The sequence below is a fragment of the Pleurodeles waltl genome, chromosome 6 (assembly GCF_031143425.1).
Source record: "Pleurodeles waltl isolate 20211129_DDA chromosome 6, aPleWal1.hap1.20221129, whole genome shotgun sequence".
Taxonomy (NCBI): Eukaryota; Metazoa; Chordata; class Amphibia; order Caudata; family Salamandridae; genus Pleurodeles; species Pleurodeles waltl.
Genome location: NC_090445.1, coordinates 749782624 through 749799811, shown reverse-complemented (window position 1 = coordinate 749799811; position 17188 = coordinate 749782624). Strand labels below are relative to the sequence as shown.

General features: G+C 42.2%; 1 protein-coding gene across 3 annotated transcripts in view; it reads left to right on the top strand.

The window, feature by feature from the left end:
* The window catches only part of VWA2 (von Willebrand factor A domain containing 2), a 225181-nt gene that overhangs the window by 63579 nt on the left and 144414 nt on the right, over positions 1-17188 (top strand). For all 3 annotated transcript variants that reach the window (XM_069239310.1, XM_069239308.1, XM_069239309.1), the window contains one exon: positions 7670-7747. In XM_069239310.1, coding sequence (XP_069095411.1) covers positions 7670-7747 — 78 coding nt within the window. The remainder of the gene's footprint in view (positions 1-7669; positions 7748-17188) is intronic.

The window sequence follows — 17188 nt, the reverse complement described above, 5'->3', positions numbered from 1 at the left end:
GTTTTCTGTCTAACTTCCTTACTCTTTCTTTGTCCCATCCTAATTTGTATCAGAAACCTCCTCAGCACCCAACTCACAAAACCTACCATTTTCTTTACTGTCCACTGCCACTCCAATCTTTTCAGTGCCCATATCTTTGTCAATAACATATTTTCATTTCTGAAGTTTGCCTTCCCCTCGCAACTAAATACACTCCTCATCAACGCCAATGGAGCATACACTTAAGATATCATTCATCTCATCTCTTAATGTACCTGGATTCAAACTGAAGCCCGCTTTTCTATCACCATCTTCTGAACCTCCTTCGATATCCACTCCAAAAATATTTACACCTAATTGTTTCTTTAAAACAGCAACTGCTTCCACCTTGTTAAATGCTACAGGCCTTCTCTGGCCCCGTAAACCTTTTGGCGTCCAGTGGCGCTCACCCTGCATTGTTCATACAGCAGAATACTGTGAACACTGAACAATCAAACCTTATTCAAATTCAATCTCCTCTTCATCATAATGCAAATCAGAGTCCCCCACGACTCCCCCCTGCAACACTGCACCACTCGTACCAGGGATCCTACCTTCCCTCACACCAACATCCTAAGCACAAAATGACTGCATATGTGGTCCTGTAGTAACCCGAGGAGCCACTCTAAGAATTCCCAGCCTCAGCATGGACTGGTCCATCGATTTCATAGGGTCAGGCACACTGGACCCAAACACCTCTTCAGATTGGTGGTGCTGGGCCACACAAGAACCACCTGGTTTCAAATTCCGTGCCTGGTGTGTCCAAGCCTTAGGCCCACACTCAAACCCCCATGCTAGGTGACCTTCATGAGTAGATGTTACATCCCTGAGATCACTGACACCCACCTCACTCTTTGTGTCATTATGCAGAAGAAAATGGCATAAATTTCACACACCCCTAATTTAGAAAAGGATGGCAAATGTTTGTTGGTTTGGCCTCAACAGCATGAGCTAGGTATAAGTTTTGATTCAAACCATCCAGTAAGTATGGATGGAGCGGTGAAGAATACAAGTGTTATAGGGTCAATTGAAGGAGAAATAGCCAAAGGTAATCGGAGACACAGTGGGACTGTCAAACACAAGATCATATTACATAAAGGGACCTGAAAGATGGTGTGAAAATTAGAATGTTAGTAGGTTTGAGGGTCCTCAGTCAATGTACTTGGGTTGATTGGCACCCTTTATCAAATATCATTGAGATGTTGGGAACATTAAAGGAAGCAACACTATTTTTGACATTGGCCTCTCTTCAGCATTCCATCAGATTGGCCTGGATGAGAGATTCAAACATAATGCCATTTATTACACCTACAAGTTCCGTTGCAAGTCCTTTGGTTTTGCCACCCACATTAGTGGTACTCCAATGGGCGATGCATTTGTTTTTCGGTAATGTTAATAATGGCACACATTTCTACCAACGGAAGCAGCAGGCAAGACTATCAAGTACTGCGTCATCCTCCTGCTGGGCCCTCCTATTCCTCAGTCCACAGAAAAGTACAATGCCATCAACCCCTTCTTCATTGAAAAAATACAGAAAACATTACATCAATGACACCAAGCCTACTTCAATTGTTACTCCCTCCCCTTCTTCTTATGGTCCTGCAGTGGACATCCTTTCTCTCTCTCTCATATTGCTGTTATACTCAACTCTCTCAACACCACTTCTTATGAAGAGGATTTCTTACCATTGTCCTACATCATAGCTGTCACTGAGGATGCTCTCTCACCTCTGTTTAACCATTGTCAGTGCCTCCCTCACTCAAGGTATTTTCTCCAAAGCTCTCAAGACATTCCAGATCCTCCCACTCCTAAAGAAACCTTCGATAGACCTGATTACCTCACCAACTATCGGCCCATCACTGACCTACCATTCATCTGCAGGATCTTTAAAAAATCAATCTATGTTCAACTTCAAGATCCCGTCAGTTTTGCTTCAGATCACACTGTGGCACAGACACTACCTAACACATTGCCATCTTGACCACAGATGAAGATGCCTCCTGCCTCCTTATTTTGCTGAACCTCTTGGTTGCCTTCCACATAGTAGTCCATCCTACCCTCCTAAACACCTTCCAGAAACAACTTCAAAACAGCTGTTCAAGCCCTTGTACTCTTGCATCTGGATGGTGGTAATGTCCTACTCCATGGCCTCCCAGGCTCCACACACAGCATGAGTTATCCGGGGCCTGAAGAAATGCAATCACATAATCTCCATCATGATGGAACTTCTTGGGCTCCTATTGCTGGCCCACTCCATCTTCAAAATGAGCTACATCATTTACAAAGAATCATGAACACCCTCCCCCCCTTCCCCCCCCACATACCTTGCCAGAAAAGTTCACCATCTCTGGTTGTTCTCAGCCTACCTGCAGCCATGATGCTATCAGACTGCAGACTAAGAAGCATAATAAAGAAAAAACAACAGCAGGCCTTTTCTATCTCTGCACTTAGGGTCTGGAGGAACATCCCATTTCCACCAGGACCACCACAACACTGCTTCAATTTAAGAGAGTCAAAGACTCGCCTCTTTAAAAAACACCATATCACAGTACATTAACCATTCACAGCCCAGCATCCTCTCCTATTACTTGTTGACTTTATGGTTGGCTTTGTCCATGAACAACCCTCCACTGCCTTTCGGGTAGGTTTATACTACAGAAATGCAATATACATACATACAAACATACAAGCTTATACAAAAACATACATACATTCTAACCCATGGGAAGAACTGTGAAGAGTGCAATATTATACTGGAGCTAATTTTGAAAATTTTGAAGGAAAGTGAGCTTATTATCAAGGATGAACAGAGCAAATTTGGTACGATTGGTGTTGAGTATTTGGGCCACCATATTAGGTGTGATGGAATAAACCCTAAAGAGTGGGTAGTGAAGGCAATTAAAGAGACTCCCAGTAAAAATAATAAAGAACAATGATGCTTGTTTATTGGGCTGGCGGAGTAATTACTCTAAGTTCATAGGACATTTTGCAGATAAGACATGAAATATGTGGAGGTTGTTAAAGAAGACTGCAAAATATATTTGGTGCCAATAGTGTGAAGACGACATTGTTATGGAAGAGATTTCTAATGCACCTTAGTTGAAATTATTCAATACGCAATGGTACTCAATCATAGTCCTAGATTATGCCCTATGAGTTGTATTTCTGCAGGTTAAAAGTGACGAGGAGGTATTGGTGGCTTATTCCTGAGGGAAATGGAGTTAGGTAGTCAGTTAAGGCTAAAGAAGCATTAGCTTGTTGGTGGGGTATTGACTTTTTAAGTCGTAATGTGGCGAACCAAGTTCACTATAAGGGCAGATCCTAGGCAGCTGGTAGATCTTTTTTTCCCACAAAGAGAGCAGGAATAGTGAATCTCCCTTTTGCTAAATGGCGTTTCAGTTTACAAGCATATGTGTATTCAGAGTATTATATGACCTTGGAGTAATGATTGTGATGGCTGTTTATCATGGTTGCCTCTGAAAGATGGGCTGATGGATGATATTAAAGATGGATGTCTGGTAGCATAAGAGAGTGATGTAACATTTAGGAGCATATCCAAGGAAGAGAGAGGTAAGCAGATGGATGAAGATAAGGTGTTGCGTACAGTGGGTGTGCATGCACAGTCGCCCAAGAAGAGCAAGAGTTGTGAGAATATTGCAATGGAGGTTTCATGGCAAAGCTGCATTTTCAGAAGTAAATAGCTGGTGGTGCCTAAAGGTTTAAGGAAGAGTGCTTTAGATAAAGCACTTGAAGAGCATATAGGAATGAGTGCCATTAAATGGCAGGCCAGTCTAAAAATGAAGAAGTGCATAACGCGGTGAGACTATCAATAGCTTGTGCTTGGAGTGTCAGGTCACAGAGGACTGTGATGCATCTACAGCAGAAAGTAGTCCGTTTTTCTAAGGTGGTGGAAAAGGTTACCCTTGACATACTGGGACTTTTCCATACCTTTTAGTTCTGGACCAACTTAGGCTCTTGTTGCCCATTATTTTCATGTAGGCTGGAGATTACATTTATGATACACATGGAAAGGATAGTTGCTATAGATATAAAAAGGTGGTGTTCCCTCTGAGTTGGCAACTGACAACATAGTGCTACTGCTATCAGAGGAAATTAAGACGTTTCTAGACAAACAGAGGATGTGCCAGGTTATGTTTTCGTTGTTTTATCCTCCGAGAAATGGTTTAGTGGAACAAAGTGTTAGAGGATGGTGTACGACTGACTGTGCAAAGATGGAGAATGGAAGGTTGCTGCCAGGAAGCTGGTTTGAGCAATGGGAGTTATGAGAAATAAATTTATGTCAGGAAGAGACGTTTGCTCTGAATTGAAATGAAGGTTGATGATTGTTAATTCGAATGGGGAAGAGTGTAGGGATGGACGATCTATGGAAAAGGGAATATGTTAACAGATTGAGTTTGAAAGTTGGTGATTGGGTAAAACAAAGGCTTGGACAGTGAGTTAAAGACGTGTAAACATTCTCGAGGCAAACGCATGTGATAAGAATCTAATGGTGTTTCCTGGATATCTGAAGAAATGGGTGGAGTGTAAAGAAGGTGGTGCAATTGGCAGATTTTGTACTGTTCAGGCAGGCTGGCAACGTAAATCAGTAAGGTGTTGGGTAAAGGAGAGGGGTGTAAATCTGAGGGCATTAAAGGCAAAACAAACGCGAACTGGGTCAGTAAAATGCCAGTTTGTCTCGATGGTCATGTGATTACAAGATTATTCAATGCAAAACACCATAACTCCAGTAAATTCTGGGGAAGAACTATAATTTACAGCCACGTTGGTAGTGATTTCATTTTTCTGCCTTATAAGAAAGAGGAATACGTAGTATATTCGGCCATCTGGTGCAGCTGGGTTACTTGTCTGGTGCGTGTATTCTTGAACTCTAAATGTGGAGTCTAGTCTAGTGGTTCCAACTCCACAGTTGCTGGACGGGTCTCTTTGCTTTATACCTTCTACTTCTAATCTTAATAAATTCCTGATAAACCTTCAAGTGTGCAGTGTCTTTGCACCGCTGTTGGCATTCCATAAATCCATAAATAGTGCCCTCCTTCGAATAAGCGCATGCTCTTACTGTCAGCAGAAATGCTACATCCCTGATAATTCTGAGACCTTGAGATTATAAGTATGCCCTTCTATTTTTGAGGGCCTTTTTCCAATTCAAATTGTGTGCCAGATTTTGTTATCAAAGCCAAGCAAATAACAAATACATCAGTTGGCATTTTGTCATCGACCCAAGAGTGTCTCCTCACCAGACCCCAGTGTCTTTGCTGAGATACTTATGTTTTTGTCACTAGTCCAGACAGTTCAAAGAATCTTAGCAAACTCCCATTTCTATGTCTCTTAGGGCAGTGTTACTATAGAAAATGGCTTTTCCAGAGATAGGAATGTTAATGTTTTGTAGAGACAAACTCAAAAACTGACTTAGTTCAGTGTAACTGTAGTGTGGGTGGCCTGCAGGGAATACAGATTTCTCACTTGTATCTATTGTGTGATGTGCAGCCCCGGACATATTGGCCTTTCAGTAGCAGCGAGCTGGTGAGGAATTTCACTGCTTTCCCCTCAAGGTGATTGCCAGTATAGCATGTAAATTCAAAGAAAAGCACAATAATAGAAAACTATTTCTGAGTAACTAAATAATTGAAACCCCAGTTGGTGGGTTTGCCCTTCTCCCCCCCCAAAAATATCGCGTGCACCACTTTATGGGGCCCTACATCGACACCTCTACATCGTTGGACATTACATTGTTAAAATGTTCATATAAATTAGGTGTCTGTAACGGTTATTTAAACGGTTATTTAAATAAGAAATTAGATGAGGCTAACTTAAATAAGAAGGTTTCAGAGGTCTGTCCAGAAACAATATAATATCCCACAGTGTAATTGTGGGGATGCATTTCCCCACAATGTAGTGAACTCGATGTAGAGGGGGTGTGCCATTAAATTAATTTTCCATAATGTAGTGCGATTTGACGTAGTGACCTACGAACATTTAGTGGTATAACAAATTAACAGAAATACACTTCGGTGGAAAATAAAATAAATAAACCACATACAGTCAAAAATGTATATTAATTTACTAAAATAAAAAAAAGTTGATAAAATAAAGAAATGGTGGATGCTATAGCGAAACCTACTGAAGGAACATAGGCCCCATTGTATCAAGTGGTTTTAAAGATTATTTGTCTCTGTGTGTTGATACATAAAGATCATAGGCTTCATATGAAAATAGATAAAAAACGTAAGGAGACTGGAGGAAGAAGACAAGATAGAGAAAGGCTTAAGAGAATAAATCAGGATGGAGTCCCAAAAACGAAATCAGAAAAAATGGAAGAACATGGTGAGGTGGAAAAAGCAAAGGTAAAAGGTGGGAGGGAGGAGGATGGGGGAGGGAAAAGGAACCTGAGAGACTAAAAAAGAGAAATGTGGTTTGGGATAAACTGTAGATCATCATGTTTTCAAAAGCAAAATGTTACTCATTGAGAGATGGTTGATGTAATGGTATGAAGGAAAAAAGGGACTGTCTGTGCAATCCTGTGAAATCCTGATTGAAAAAGTGAGAACCTATTTTCGAGACTCGAGGCACTTAAACACTGAAAAAAGCGAGGAAAGTGCAATGTAAAGAAGACATTCTGTGAATTGGTAAATTTTTATCACTAAGTGGTAAATGACATTCTTCTTGATAAGTTCGATTAAACACTTTAGGTAAAATGGTTTCTAAGAATTGGTGTTCTATTAACATGTTTTTCTATGACATGAGTTATAATATGGAATTTTGAGATCTCGTTTCATGCCACAAATAATTTATTCCTTGGACGTTCAAAGAATGGAATTTTAGGGTGTCCCAATGTTGTGCGCACATAGATCCCTATGCATAGCTAACTGATGGCCAGTTTGCAACTACGACATTTGTGTTTTCCATTAAGAGTAGGCCTTGGAGTTCGGAGATGACCAAAACAAATGTATGAATCCTCTTTTCGTGCCCAACAAATAATTTTAGGGCATTGCAAGATAATTATTCCAAAACTTTGAACATGCACATTTAAAAGAAAACCAGTGTCTGTTGCTCTGGTCTCCTGAGAATGGGGGGCAGCCTCTTAGTATTAGCAAATTTCCTCAGAGCAACTTGCTGACTGTTACCACCTTCCACTGCACTGGGAGAAAGACTAATATCCTCAAATGGCCAAGATAATGGTACTGGAAATGATTTCTGGATGATCCATACAATCTACCCACTTTTTTCTGTTTGATAGACTGTGCAGATCTGTCGGTCCAAGCCACCTTTTCTATGACCAGTACCGTAGCAAGGGGACCCTGTGCCCCTAAAGATAACCTTAATTGGGGTGCAGAGTGGCTCTCACAGCCATAGGCCCCCAAGCCGCTGCACTGTTGTGAGCTATGCCACTGACTCTGACATCAAGTTCACATGTGGACAAACTGAGTGTTAAGATGTGGTTCTGTCACAAAATCCTTAAAGCCAAACATACTTATAGTTATCCTCCATATAAATCCAGCAAGTGCAAAGAAAATAGCATAAAATAAAGCCCGTTTGCATCAGGTGTGTTTTTTAATCTCAGCACTTAGGCACGTCTGTGTCCTACCTCACAGGGTTGTCTAAACGCGTTCTCATCATTTGTCTCTTTCCCCAGCATTCCTGCCTTCCGGCTGTGTTCAAGTGCTCCACGCCAGCCCAGAGACGATCCTGAAGATTTCAGCAGCAGGACAGCGTGAGTTTGGTTTAAGGTTGATAGAAGCGCTTAACTCTTGTGTGATGATCCAGCCTTACATGTAAAACATGGCGGCGAAGAAACTAGGGGTTCCAGGGAGACGTCTAGGTGGGAAAGGATGCAAGGAGCAAGCTAGTGGTGGAAAGAGAAAAAGCTAGGGAGAAAAACGGGAAAAATGCAGGGGGGAGCTGACAAAAGAACACCAGGGTATGAAGGGGGGACGCTTGGACTGTATCTACTGGGCACCGCGTGTTTTCCTAATGGTCTGGCAGGGTGGCGGCTGGTTTCACTACTTGTGTGTTGCCGGGGTCCTGCTGGACGCATTTGCTGCCTGCAGCGCTTATAAATAAACTACGCAAAACTAAAGAATTGAAAGGATGCTTTGAAACCATTGTTTTTTTTGCATTTGGGTGGTTCCTATCGCCTGAGGGTTGCAAAAAGCAGTGCGGACCTTCATGGCTTTTGGGGGGAGGGGCCGTTGTTACTTCGCTCAGCGACTCCAGTACATATAGAAAGTCTCTTAAATATTCAAAGCAGTGTATTTCTTTATGATGTGATATTTTCAAACATGTCAGATTAGTACATCACATGATACCATTAAATTGAATGGCAAATGTTTGGGGTGACAGATTGTAATCATGAACTGAGGATCATTCATGGGTAGCGCCAGGGTACCTTTAAGGACGCAGTGCACTCCCAAATCTTTGTTCTGTTCAATTCACTTCACCAACACCCTGATGACAATGCTATAAGTGAGCCAAGAGAAAAATGTATTTTGTCCCATATATGTGGATTATGAAGTTACTATATATGAAGAAACATCATAGTCTTTTGTTTTTGTGTAGCACACAAACTGAACTAATGTATTTTTAGGTCCTCTGATGTGATGATGAAAGAAAGGGAAGCACAGTGCTAAATAGGAATTGCCCAGGATCACGCAATTTGGTCAAGTTGAAGCCGGGAAGGATGCAATGTTTTGTGCAATTCAACCATTACGTGGTTATCTCGACCTCTCTTACATTTTTGATCAAAGCTTAATGCTTTTTGTTTGATTTCCTGAGACCCTAAATCAGTGATCTGTTAAATACATCCAGACTGTATGTCTCATAAGGACTGGTTTTAGTAGTTTTTGGAGAGAGTGACGTTTTAATGCTGAAGCTACAATGAAGACCAGAGCATCCTCCGTTGGTCAGTGCATTGAGCCCATTTGCTCCATGTAGCTAAAAGCCTTTATTCTTTGTCATCCGTTCTTGAATTAATTGATCTACCGACTCCTTACCATACAGCTATTCATTCACTGAACCTTAAAGCCATGTCTCCAATCTCCATTCATCTTCTGAATGATCAGAGAAGGTTCAAAGAAAACTGTCGTAAAACACACCTTATTTTCAATTGTTTAAAAAAATGTATTGGTGAGAGAACACCCCAAACAGTCCTTGCTGTTGTCATGCTAGGTTGCTGAACTCACTCAGTACATACAGAATGGGGTTGGTCTGACAAAATTTACCACAGCTGCTATTGGTTGAAAAAAAAAAATGCTCAGCTCTCTTTCTCTCATCGCTCCATCTCTCCTTTTTCATGCATGAATTTGCTCTCTCTTGGATCACTGTCTCTCATCCCCATCCCTTTCTCAGTCTCAGTCTCTTTCTCGCTCTCTTGAAGGCCCCCGTGCCTGCTGCAATTAACCCTGGGGAGCTGGAAAAAGTGATAGAGGCACGGAGCAGCCTTGGATTTTTAAAACCGACCTCAAATGGCTGCAGTCCGCAGGGCGTGGAGACCTCGAGAGACCAATGCTTAATTTGAGCCAGTGCTTGCTGGTGCTCGGCACCAGCACTTATTTTTGTGGGCCAGCACTTATTTTCATGCATCTGGCAATGACTACGAGAAAGACATGGGACAGACGGTTAAAGAGAAATACTGAAATGCGTCAAAAAAGGGAAAAAGCTGCAATAGTGAGCTGAAGGGGTTGGGAATGGCTGTACGTGAGTTAAAGAGGCCCGAGGTGGCTTTAGGATTACGCTGCCTCAGTATTCCGTGCTCGCAGCCGCGTGTTTCAGAGGAGAGGTTTGTGCACCCGCACGTTTTTATTTACAAAGAGAGACTAGGTGAGAAAGCTAGACTGAGTTACAATCACCTTGACATGGCAATGCAGATGGTGTGACAAGAGTAGTTTTAGGGCGACTTAATGAGAAATGTGTGAGAGTGTTGCAGAAATCAGGCTTCCCCGTCCTGCTCGAACGAGGTTTCTGTTTACCGACATGAAAACCACTGACCCGGAATGGAATTCTATTCTCAGTCACTGAGGCGGCTCACCTGAGGAGCGAGGCTCCCGTGATTGCTTTCGAGAAGCTATTACACGTGTAAAACAACCTACAATCATCTGGATTCTTAATCCGTTTCCTGCATGTAGCCCATACAAACATCTTTTGCAGTATAAACTCGCCAAAATGCTATCAGATGTTACCTTATTTGGAAAAAAAAAGCACTGTAGTATGAATACGCATAGGGTTATGATGGCAGACTGCTTGCCAACAAAAGATCCTCTGAATTCGTCACTAAACACACTTGGTGCATGTGTTTGTCTGTACGCGTGCCCTGAACACTGGCCATCAACAGTAGCGTAGGTGCCGTCGAACTGGTGCCCCGGGGCTTGAGGAGTTTACACCTAATTAGTAGCTGTTTTTTCTTCTTCTATAAACTAGGGTACGAGGGGACCACTTTCCTTTTCCTTGCCGACAGTAGGGACCGTAGCACCGTTGCTAAGCCACTGGCCATGAAGGGGGATGTCCAAGCCGCACAGAATGCTATCCTTCCCCGACACAATGTCTGGCCTGGGAGCTAAACACAGTCTTGGGAAGTTTTTAACAGCAATGCGGTTGCTGCTGCTGCGAACAAGGTTATTGTTTGCATGGGTGTTTGGTGCGTTCGGCCTCCAATAATTCTTGTTAAATGGGGTTAGATGATTTACTTTGTACCACGATTTTCCTAATACATTTTAAAAAAAAAACACGTTATACATTAAGTTCTCAAGGGAAACGTACCGCAGATCAAAGGAGTCTTAGCTATTTGCAAGCAGTAGAGGTATTTCTGGTTCTTGGCAGGATTTGATCTGTGGTTCTTGTCGATAAAAACAGTCATACCGCACTCTAATTCTGCTCTTCCATCAGATTGTCAAAGTTGTACAGCAGTGGATGGAACCACCGAATCTGGCTAATGATTTCTCCCACATCTCCCGTCACTTGTGATTTGGCAGCTGATGCCTTGGGTGAGACTAGGAGCCATGTTAATATCTCTTCTTCGCAGAAGAGGTGCCCCAAAAAAGAACCCAGTGACACTTCGGATTAGGAGAATTTACCTGCATTATCGTTATTATCCCCCGGATATCTGCAGTGGTAGTTATTTGTCACAGATCTGACTACATGATTGGTAAACTGATTTTCGGGAACCAGACTCCTGTCATTAGATGTCCTCTTTGCTGGCAGTCCAGATGTGTTTCTGAACAGAGCCGGATCCGCTCCTGCTGAGGGGTTTGCTCATCAGAGTGTTGACCATGTACCGGTATGGATGGTAACCAGAACTCTCTCTCAAGGCTGCGGCCTAACTAGGGAGAGGCTTGTCGCCTTGCAAGATCATCCATATGCTCATCTTTCTCATTTTTGCAGGCAACAAGCGTGCTTTGCTTCTGCATTCTGGGTTCAGCTCCAGGAGGAAGGTTCGACCTTAGGTCCATGGAGGTTGAAAGTATCCCTAAAGAAACCTCCAGCCAATTGCCCAGGTCCTGCATAAGGAATGAGAAGGCCCTCGTAATTCGGTCTGTTCATTGACAGAGACAAATGGGTGGGTACCTCTGCTGTGATGGTTAGCAATGGCCCAGGGATGGATGTTCCCAGTCTCACTTAATTCCCCAAAGTTCCATGACTACTCACAGCAGCATGCCAGAGAGTTATGCTGTGAGCCCCGAAGTTCCAATGTTTGAGCATAAGCAACAAGGGTTCCCCAGTGGCCTAACAGTAGAAGTTCTGACGTCTAAATGCCCTGAAATACTTAAAGCATGCAACTATCACTCAGAATCTTTCTTTTCTTGTTCTCCGAGATTGTAATCCTACTGATGTTCTTATCTTTCTCAGGCAGGGCTTTTAAATTGGGCCTTTCTTCACCCAGCCTTGTAGTAGGCTGGGCATCAATCAGGGCACTTAGAAAACCTATGAGAGGGCTGAGGTGAAACTCTTAACCGGGTATGGGGGAGTGATTTGTCTTTTTGCCCACAGCTAAGCCTTTGGCATCTGTCAAGCCCCGCCTACAATGATAAATAATCCGCAGGGACCTATCCTTTGGAAACATCGACCCATTTTCTCTTTAGCTGCTTTAATTTGAAGGTGTTTCTGTAGCAGACATTCAGTGGCTAGAAACCTATCAAACTGGATTTGTAGTTGTCAGTTCCAGCTTCTTCTGCATGTTCTGGATCAACACAGACTCAGATTCACCCCAAAGGCCACTTCTTCGTTTAACACGAAACAGCATTTTAACCTGACCCATCTTCACCTGAAGAGGAATGCCTTCACATGTTGGTCTTTCAAAAGGTGTTTGTCAATTATTTGTCCCTTACTGAGGGCATTTGGCAGTTAAGTAGTCTTTTCTTATATGTAAGTTCTTTTCATTAAAGTCAGAAACTGTCCATCTGAACTTTGGGAACTTTGACTTAGTGGCTTAAAAGTTATCTGATCAGAAGGTATCCTGGGTGGGTTCTCCAGGCATGTCTCTTTTGTGGCTAAAGCACAAAGAGAATCTCGATGGACAACACGCAGGAGCGACTTAGATAGCCTTCTTGAACTTTATTACATACTGTTGGATGGAGGTGGAGGTGCTCAAGCTCTAGAAATTGATAAGAAGAGCTGAAACATGTTGCGCATTATTTTTGGTAGACAAAACTGATTACATTTGTCTTTCGTTTTATCTTTATCTCCATGCATTACATCTGTTTACCTGGCCCCATTATGCCAGGCACCCCAGTCTTTAGTATTTAGGTATTTGATCTAAGAAATTATGACTGCTCTTCTAATGTACCTCTGTGTCTTCGTTTTTGTATTTGTATGGGGTATTCAGAAAGCATGTGAACAGCAAAGCTTCATGTCACTAAGGAGATCAAATCTAGCATAATATGGCTGTTGGAATTGGGCCACTAAATGAAAAGCAATTTTTTCAGTTATTTTCTAAAGGTAGTGATGGAGGCCAGAGAACTAGGAGAAAGAGGAAGAGAGTTCCATAGCTTAGCTGCAGCCCCCCAGGTTTTGCCCTTGTGGTACGCAGGGACCTGAAGAAGCAACAGGGAAGCTGATCTAAGCTTGCAGGACCGTAGTTAAGCCTTGAATTTAGAGGAGAGAATATGGGAGAAGGAGAGTAAAGTGCTTTATATGCATCTATGTGTGTGTGAGAGATATAAATAAGACCCACTTTTCCAACAGGAGCCAGAAAAAAGCCCGATTCCCAAAAGTAAACTTAGACTTTTGTTCTAAACTTGGACCAAAAGTTTAAGTTTACCACTTTACCACTTTATGAGTATAATCTTTATGTCCTCACCTGCGGTGAAATCTCCGCCTCGAGTGCAGACATAATGATAGTATTCGTAAGTGCCTTTTGTGAATTCCCAAAGTCGGAAACTTAGAATTTTGGTCTAGTTTTAGAACAAAAATCTAAGTTAGTAGTATTACCTTTGTGAATCGGGCCCACTGTTTGTGAAGAGTCTAGCTTCTGTACTTTGCACCAGCTGAAGTTTATGTAAGGCTCTGGAAAGGGCATGCATAATAATTTATTAATTAAGAATTAATAAAGTGAAAGACTTTGCAAAGCAGTTTGAGTTGTAAAGAGTAGGGCTGGGATACTTCACTTGCTTGAGACTCACGTGTGAGATGAAACCTAGGGTCTGGAGCAGTTAAGGAGTGAGAAAAGGACTCATTCATGTAAGACAGTTCATATCATGTCAGCAAGGGGATTTTTTTTGTCCATAATAAAAACTTCTTTCTGAAAAGTGTTCCATTGCCGTAGTCCATTGTTGGACTACAGCAGTAGTAGAAGGAAATTGGTTCTGATCTGGGGCTGAAGGCTGGTGTTTCAAACTGAAAAATCATCCACACATATGTGGAATTTTACACTCCACGTATGAAGATTAGCCAATGGAAGCATATAAATACTAAACAAAAAGAAATAAAGAATTGCCTCTTGATGCACCCCGTATTCCGTGGTCAAGGGAGCGAGCGAATTGGGAAAGTTTTACATTCTGGGATTTATCTGAAATACAGAAGTAGAACCATTTTAGGACAGAGTACTGTCAGCTAATGTTTCTTAGCTTTTGGACCAGCAGTGCATGATCAAAGGCTGCTGACAAGCCCAAGAGAATAAGTACGCCGACCCTGCCCTTATCAACTGCCATCTAAAGTGGATAGGATGACCAGCTTGGTTCTGTAGCCTGTGCGGAAACCAGCTGGGGCTCGGTTCCAGAGCTTATGAATATCCTTGTGGGACTATAGCTGGCCTGGAGATATCCATTCACTCTAGGTATTTACCACAAAAAAAGCAAATGGGTCAAAACTTCGAGTGTATGGAAGGGTCCAGGTTAGTTGTTTTACTTGTGTTTTTTTCATTTTATTTTTTTATTATAAAGGAGTAACTATTGATGTTTTCCACTCGTTTGGTTCTCTTCTCCTAGTCAGAGAGAAGTTAAAAAGTGAAGTTAGCAGAGGATGTAGAGAGGACTTGGTAGCTTGTAGCACCTGGGCTGGACCGGAATCAAAATGAGACCCAAATGGATTAGCCTTAGTCTGCACACTGGTAACATCAGAGACTGCGATTAGGGCGACAGCTTTCCAGCAAGGTGGAAGGACGTTCACACTTGAAAAAGAGCCTTAGACACCAGTTGAGGCTTCAGTTTTTTACTAACTGATGGTTTGTTTCAATTTTATCCCAGAAAAAGAAAGATCATTGTTCACAAAGTAAATAGGAAGAGTTTATTTTCATTGCAGATTCATAGGACATCTTGGTGCAAAAACCACATAGCAAAGCCTTCCAATGCAGAACTAGTAGCAGAAAGAACAGAGAGAGAAAATAGAATTTGATTGAGGTGAACAACACACTTTTCAGCATTTGAGAAAGTTTAGATCCTTTTGGAGGAACAGAGATAACGCAGTTCATCTTGTGGCAGCCACCTCAAAGAAGGCCCAGTCTCAGAGTTTTAATTGGACTTTTGGAACCTCAAGAAGACATTTTTCTTTGGATTTCAGAAACCGGTAGAATTGAAACCTATGCTGAAAGACGAAGATCAGCACTGAACAGGTATTTGGGTATCAAACAAATTTGAACACCATTCACCCCTTAACTGCCATCTAGTGAAGCGAAAAAAGTGCAGACATAATGATTTTTAAGAGATGTCTGGTGGCAAATGTTTCATCCATTTATGGTTTATGAATCGGGAAGTCAAGCAAAATCACATCACAGTAGTTCAGTCGCGAAAATACAAAAACATTAATTAGCTAATATTTGTGAGGAAAGGGATTAACATTAGGGACTCTTTTCAGAGAGGACAGTTGATAAAAACAAGACTTAACTACTGCATGGATCTGAAGGGTCAATGTTGGAGCTGAGTAGAGCTAACATCTTCAGTTTTTCACAAGTGAACCTGGAGTCAGTTTAGGGCCCAGAGATGAGGGCCAAAAAGGAAGATCCCAGAACATAGATGGCTTTAGTGAACAGAATATCTCGGTTTTGCTCTCAATTAATTTCAAGGGGTTTAAAGTGATTTAGCTAAATATTCACAGAGACACTTTGCTACAGCATGGGTATCTCTAAAAAACGATGACAAGTTGCGTGTTGTCAGCATAGAGGAAAATCTAAAACCGCAAGACTGAATAAGAAGCATGAATATTATAAATCAGTATCAACCCCTGCAGGACACCAGATGTACATGTTCTGATGGATGGCAAATAGAGTAGAAGTGATACTTGGAAAGGTATTGGGAATGGTTTAGGGACATGTGGAGAAAAACAAGATTTGTATTTACTCTTCAAACTCGTTCAGCAATATCATTTGCACACCCTCTATTCTGTTTATCTCACCCCACTACTGTGGAAATTTGACTTTTTGGTGAATATGAGATTGTTTTTCTCCAGACCTGATTTTGTGAGGTCACCCTTGTGTAGGTCCCAGGCCCAACCATTCCCCGACATTGTGTTCTCAGAGGGCCACAGTGCCTTACTATGAAGCCACCCTGAAGCTGACACATCCTTGCCCCTTTGCAGTAGATGGCTTCCGATCAGTACTGGCTATCAATGAGGTATGCATTCAGTTCTACTTGAGACCTGTGGCCTTCCCTCACATTGTTCTGTACTGAATGCAGCCCTCTTTTACCTCACCACAATACATACGACCATGACTCAGTCGCATTCTCAGAGTGTCGGCGCTTATCCACCAATGTTAGGTAAACAAGCCTTGTTGAGTGTAGCATTACAGCTGTAAAACTCTAACATGGTGGATAGCAGGATTCACCCTTGAATGAGATGCAACTGTATAAGCTTTCCAGGACTTTTCCTTTTTTATTGTCATCAAGTATCCATTGATTCTCATTTTAGTGAGATAATTGTTAACATTTTACATCAAAAAGGCGAAATCCCTTCCAATTTAGTTATGTAATGCTTGTAGTAATTCCTCTATTATGCTTACGTATCAAAAATATTTCTAAAATAAGGAAGGACAAATGTATAACACCAATACCTGGAGTTGGCGGTGAAGAATGACATTAATAAAATGTGAGCAGAGGAAAATGGATTGTCCACCTAAGTTAAGTGTCTTGAAGTTCTCGACTATTTGTCAAGCGACCTCACCTGTGTTTAAGATGCGTATTTTAAATTAGAAAGGCTGCCAGTTATTGTCAAGGACACCGAGTCTACATATTACTAAGTGCTTAAGTCCTGCACTTTTTCTTTGGATTCTGGCTATTTGACGTCATCTGTGCGCATCAGAAAATTACTGAGTCGGCATTGTTAACTTCAGACCTGATGCAAGCCACAGGCCCCCTCGTGTTCCTGCTGAGCTGGCAAGAAGGTAGACACTAGCAGGCAGTGTTTGCAGAGAGGTGCAATCCTGCGTGGAGCTCAGTGATCCTCCCGAAGGTGGGGCCAGATGCACAAACCGTTTTGCATGGCGCAAACTGCGAAATTTGCAGTTTGCGCCATGCAAAACGGGCATCGCGATGCACATTCCCATTTTGCGAGTTGGTACCGACTCGCAAAATGGGAATGTGACTCGCAAATAGGAAGGGGTGTTCCCTTCCTATTTGCGATTCGCACCGCGATGCAGAATTGCTTTGTGATCGCGAACGCGGTCGCAAAGCAATTCGCAGTTAGCACCCATGTCAAGTGGGTGCTAACTAATTCGCAAAAGGGAAGGGGTCCC